The sequence below is a fragment of the Gymnogyps californianus genome, chromosome 15, assembly GCF_018139145.2.
Source record: "Gymnogyps californianus isolate 813 chromosome 15, ASM1813914v2, whole genome shotgun sequence".
NCBI lineage: Eukaryota > Metazoa > Chordata > Aves > Accipitriformes > Cathartidae > Gymnogyps > Gymnogyps californianus.
The window spans coordinates 6,681,698-6,687,517 of NC_059485.1; the positions used below are offsets into that span (position 1 = coordinate 6,681,698).

Below are 5,820 nucleotides of genomic sequence, written 5' to 3' on the forward strand. Positions count from 1 at the left end.
GAAAAAACCTCATGAAAATTCCGCCCCACGTATTCCCATCTCCGATCCAATATGCACACACACTCCCCCAGCTGCTGAGGCTATTATTTTCCAATTTCAATTTGACACCCCAGCCTTTCATGCTAATTCTATTATTGTAGGAAGTTTATGTGATTTCATATCACTAGAAATCGGTAATGTATAATAACCCTTTGGGCAAGAAACTGAATCCCCGCAGCAGCCACCGGGAAAATAATTACTTTCATATCAAAACTCTGCAGGAGCTGGCCGGGTCCCGTAGCCTGCAGCTCCTAACCTCGGATGGGAGGGGTGGGCACCGGGAGGCTATAAATGAATAAATTTGTTAAGCAATAAACACACACGCGCACACACACACAAAGAGGGTTTAAAGAAAAAAAAAAAAAAAGAGGGGAAAAAAATAAAAAAAGAGAGGGAAGAGTCACACAGCCAGACCAGGCGGCAGGGAGTTTTAGAGCCTTTATTTATCAAAAATTTTACATATATAAATATTCTTAGACATTTTTGCATTTTACAAGGGTTTTGAGGAGTTCCGTTGTTGTCGCGGTACAGTTTGTCACACCACAAAGTCCAGCTGCTGCTAAGCCTTAACAAACAATTTTCCTTTTTTTTTTTTTGTTTTTACCCCGTTTTCTTTTTTTTTTTCCTTTAAATATAAAAACCAAAAAGCTCTAACTGATCACCTGAATCGACCTGTGATAAACTCTAAGAAGAGGAAGAGCCGCTCTCTCGGCTGTGCCACCGCCTCCCGCGGGCAGCGGGAACGGCGTGCGTGGGGTGAGCGGGGAAGCGCTTCCCCCCGTTTCTCACGGGTGACGGGCGTGGGGGGCGTCGGTGTCGTTCTCGGGTGGTTTTACTTTTGCTTTTTTTTTTGTTCTTTTTTAATTTTTTTTTTTTTCCGCCCGGTCAGTCCATGTCCACCTCCTCGCCGTCGGCGGGGCCGCAGTCCGATCTGTCCCTGGCTGTGCTGGCGTCCCGCGCCCGGACCGGCGACTTGGGCCGGGGGAAGCTGCCGCCCTCCGCGGGGGCGGCCGCCGCCGGGTCACCGTGCGCGGCCGCGGAGCGGGGCGAAGCGCCGGCCGGCGGGGGGGGCACCGACCCCGCCGCCGAGTCCGTGGAGCCGGGGCCGGGCTGGGCACCGGCGGGCGCCGGCTCCGCGCTGCAGCCGGGCGGGCCGGGGTTGGCGGCGGGCAGCGGGGAGTCCCGGGGGGGCTGACCGGCCTCGGGGCCCGGGCTGGCCTTGAGGGCGGTCTGCGGGACGAGGAAGCCGAGGGGCTGGGTGATGGGGTAGAGCAAGAAGTGTCCTTTGCCGATGAGGGTGCGGGGGGCGCAGGGGGGGAGGCTGGGGAAGTCCGGGGCGGCTTTGCGGCGGGGGGGCGAGTCGGAGAGGAGGCTCTCCACGCTGAAGGGGTTGAGCTTGTGGAAGCTGCCGGCGCCGCGGGGCCCCCCCGCGCCCCCGCTGCCGTCCCCCGACGGGGCGGCCGCGCAGTCCTTGTCGGGCGGGCGCTGGAGCCGCCCGCTCCCGCTTCTTTGGCTGGGGTAGAAGGGCTCTGCCGTCTGGTCGCAGGTGCCGGGGGGCGGCTCGGAGGGGGCGGCGGCGGCGGGGGGCGGCGGGTGGTGCGGCGGGGGCTGCCCGCGGGGCTTGGCCTCGGGCGGGGCGGGCGAGAGGCCCCCCCGCCGCCGCTGTCGCTGTCGGAGCTGGGCGTGCTGTGCAGGGAGAGGCCGCTGGGCGAGTGCAGGTGGCGGCTTTGGCTTTTGAGGAGCTTCTTCTCGTGCTTGCGCTTCTTCTTCTCCATCTTCTCCAGCTCCTTGCGGGCGATCTCCTCGGGGTCCATGGGCTCCCCGCTGCACGTCGTGGGGTGGGAGTTGTGAGCCGGCCGCCCCGGGCCCTTCTTCGTGTTCTCTTTCTTTCTCCATTTGGCCCGGCGGTTTTGGAACCAGACCTACACACCGAACAACGAGAAGCAATTAACACCCAGCGCACCGGCCCCCGCGGTGGCCGGGGCAGGGGGGAGGGAGAAGCGCAGCTCAGGCCTCCCCCGTCCACCCTTCGAGGTGCCGGCAGCCCCCATCCACAGGACCTGGCGTCTGCGAGACGGAGAGCAAGGGAGGGGGCAGGAAGAGAGATCCACGCTTCTTTAACAGGGTAGAAAAAGAAAAAGCAAGGGGGAAGGGGGTGCACACTCACGCACACACACGCTGCACCCTGTCCGCACCGGCGCCGCGGGGAGGGGAAGGGATAACACAGCCCCCCCCCGGCTCTTCACCGCGGCCGAGGAGTGCAGAAGCACCCGTCGGAGCCCCGGCCTGCGGGGCCGGGCTCGCTCCCTCCGCAACAGCACGCAAAATGCAATAAAACACAGCACAATAAGCGGGCCGAAGGTAGGGGCGGCGGGGGGGGGGGTGTCGCCTCTCCCGGGCGGAGCGGGGTCTAGGCCTCCTGCCCGTCCCGGGCGCCGAAGCAGACGGGTTGGATCAGCCCAAAATGGGGTTTGGTTGGCTTTGTTATAGATTATGGGAGGAAAAAAAAATGTTTAAATAAATCCTCTCCGCTCCAGCCTGCTTCGGCGGTTCCCCGGCGTCCGCGGCCGCGCAGCCCGGGGGGCACACGCGTCCCCTCCGCGCCTGCGGGGCCTCGGCACACCGGGGCTGGTGGCAGCGCCGGTTCCCGACCGGAGCACTACCCCAGCTTGGGAGCACCGCGGGGATTTCGGTGACACGAAATTTCGGCTCCTTCCCCCCGGCCGGGCCCCATCCGCCCCCGGGAGAGCCCCGCAGGGCCCCGAGGACGGCGGAGAGGATGCTCTCGGAGCCGGCGCGAGGAGGGAAAGGCGGCTCGGAAAGACACCGTGAGACAAAGCTGATGGAGGAACCGCGGCAAACGGCGTCAGCTCATCCCGGGGGAAAACATCCCCGCCGCCTGAGCTGGGTTTAAGGACGCATTCCCCGCACACGCAGCCCACCCGAAGCCGCCCAGCCCCATCGCGCCGAGCCTCCCCGCACGGCCGCGGGCTCCCGGCCGGAGCAGCCCGGCGGGACGCGGAGCAGCGGCGCCAGCTCGGCCTCGCCGCCCGCTCGCAGCCACCGCGGCATAAAGCAGCGCCTGAAGATCCAACAGCCAAACCCGCGTCACACCCGCACCCCCCGGTTCAATCCCCATTTTATTTTTTCAAGATCGGTTGAAGCAAATAGATGGGTCCCCTCCCCGTCCCGTACGACCGAGGGCCTGAGCAGCTCGTTAAAATTAAGTTTTACAAGTTCCACACGCTCTCGATGCACCTACGAGCTTTATTGACGTTCTCCAGCGTACCCTGGCCCGTGATTAAGCCTCATATTTGCATGCTAATTTTTCGCCCTTGGCTCATTTAAGAAAAATGTTTACAGTGGAAAAATATATATAAAAAAGGTTTAGGGAAGCCAGTCTGGGATGCCGCTCTTCGGGACTCGCTTGCAAGATTAACAAAAAAAGGGAATAATAAGAAAACAAACCAGCAAGGACCAGTGCAAGGCAAGGAAACAAAAGGAGAGGGCCGGGAGGAGCGGGGCTGCGGGCCCGAGCGCGCAGGGCCCGTCCCGGAGCGGGGCTGCGGGTCCCGGCTGCCGGGTCCGGCGGGGCCTCCCCGGGGACCGCTCGGCGCAGGGAGAGGGCAGGGGAGGAGGGAGGGACACGGTTTTTACCTGCACTCTGGACTCCACCAAGTCCAGCCTGAGAGCCAGAGCCTCTCGCATAAACACGTCCGGGTAATGACTCTCATTAAACGCCTTTTCCAGCTCCTCGAGCTGCCAGCCAGTAAAATTGGTGCGGGTTCGTCTTCTTTTACAGCCAGGACTTTCTTTGTCCGGGTCACCCGAGTCTGAAAAGGCAGAAATACCCTCAGCTCCCTGGAAGACAGGCCTTCTCCCCCCCTCGCTGCCATTCACAGGAGCCTTTTAACTTTTGTGCTCGGTAGCGTTGGTAAAAGAGCGGGATTATACACACACCTGCGCTAAAAATGGGGAGGAAACCGATCTGCCCTCGCCTCCTCCGAAAATGTACTTTACAGAACATTTATTCCTGAAGGAAGCTCTCCACAGGCACTCAGCTGGCAGAGAGAGAGAGAGAAGTTCCAATATTTGCTCCAGCCACCAAAGGTTTCATTAAAAAAAATTAAAAGCCCCCCCTCTTTCCCTTCCCCAGCCACCCCCCCGGAGCACCTGCGTGGGCCGCAGCTCACGGCCCGGTGCCACGCGGGGCCCCGAGGGCAGGGCGGCCCCCGGGCCTCCCGCAGACCCCCGAGCACGGGTGGGCCTGGGGCTGGGGTGCTCACAGCCTCTCCGAGTACGTACATCTCCAGGTCGGGGATTTACGGCCCTAGCTGCACCTCTCCTAACGTTTTCCACCAGGTGTGGAAAATAGTAATAATATTTTTTTTTTTTTTTACTTGAGGTGCAGAGGGGGGCTGCTCCAGGATTAATAAAAAGGATGTTGGGGCGACGGAGTGTTTTAATAGCTGAACAATAGCGGTGCCACAGGCCGGTGGGGAGGGAAGGAAAGCGCTTCCTTTTGATTAAATCGTTAAAAAAAAAGATTACTGCTCTTCGTTCCCCAAACTCCAGCGATTCCCATTATTTTTTTTTAATGGTATGCTCCGAGCCCCCACCCCAGAGGTGAACTTTGGGGGAAGGTACCGGGCCGGGCCCGCTATTGTTCAGAGCACACGCGTGGCCCCGCGCCGGTGGGAACGGGGGATGCTCCCAGCGCTCGGCCCGAGGCTCCCCACCCCGTCCTGTCTGCCCCCTCGGGGGGGGGGCCAGCACAGCCGCCCCCCCCTCTCCAGGCACCCCAATATCCGCAGATGGGGATGCGGGGGGGCGGGGGGCGCCGTGCTTTTCTTCCTCCGCGCTGACACGCTCCGGGCGGGGAGCGGCGGTCGGGTCGGGGGGCGGCGGGGGGGGGGGGGGGAAGACGGGGCTGCTCCTACCTGCGAGCTTGAAGGGCTGGCTGTCCCCGCTCACCCCGCAGCCGGAGGGGATGAGCGGCGCCGGGTTGACCACGGAGGCGGCGCAGGAGCCGCTCAGTAATCCATCGATGGAGAAGGGGACGGAGGCGGCCGCCGACTGCAGCTGGTGCCCGGCCAGCTCGTAGACGTGGTGGTGACCGAGCGGGTAAGGGAAACCCACCATACCCCCGAACTGGGCATGGGGATGCTCCAGGATGCGGCTGTCCATCATGGGGGCGGCTCTAGCGCGGGGGGTGCCGGCGGGGCTGGGGGCGCTGGGGCGGCTGGGGCCGGGGGTGCTGCTGCCGGAGGAGGAGGAGGCGGCGCGGCGAGGGGCTCATGCTGCAGGGCGCCCGGGCGCTTTAACTTTATCAACATCAGGCTCCCAATAATTAGCTCAGGCTGGGGGAATTTGGGACCAATAAGAAACGTTAATCGGTCCTGACGTCAGAGACGTGCCAGTGTGGGGAGCAAACGTTTTCCATATCGATTGCTAATTATACCTGACATCCAGCCTCAATAAACAATATCAGAGCTGTCACAACACGACAAGGGGGGCTTTGATACGAACTCCAGCCCGAGGAGGGCGGCGGGGGCCGGGCGGGCAGGGGAGGGTGCGGGGGGGGGGCCGGAGGGGAACTCACGGATCTGCCTGATACCCGGTTAAATACTAAACAGCCGGAGTTACACACACACACAGCCTCCCCCCCCACCCCTCCAACCCACCCTCTTCCCCCTTGTCCCCTCCCCTCTCCAAATCACTAATAGATTTCCCTTTAAAACATTCACCAGCGTGTTGTGGGGATTTTTCACCAGAAATGCT

The 5,820-nt window shown here is 61.7% G+C and overlaps 1 protein-coding gene across 1 annotated transcript; it reads right to left on the reverse strand.

Annotated features, from left to right (window-relative positions):
- Nucleotides 1-464: 464 nt before the first annotated feature.
- UNCX (UNC homeobox) lies at nucleotides 465-5,290 on the reverse strand. Its single transcript, XM_050906116.1, is given in 4 exon segments — nucleotides 465-1,694; nucleotides 1,697-1,961; nucleotides 3,697-3,872; nucleotides 4,980-5,290. Coding segments are annotated over 4 exon segments (1,461 nt in total). The 5' UTR covers nucleotides 5,230-5,290; the 3' UTR covers nucleotides 465-924.
- Between the last annotated feature and the right edge of the window lie 530 nt (nucleotides 5,291-5,820).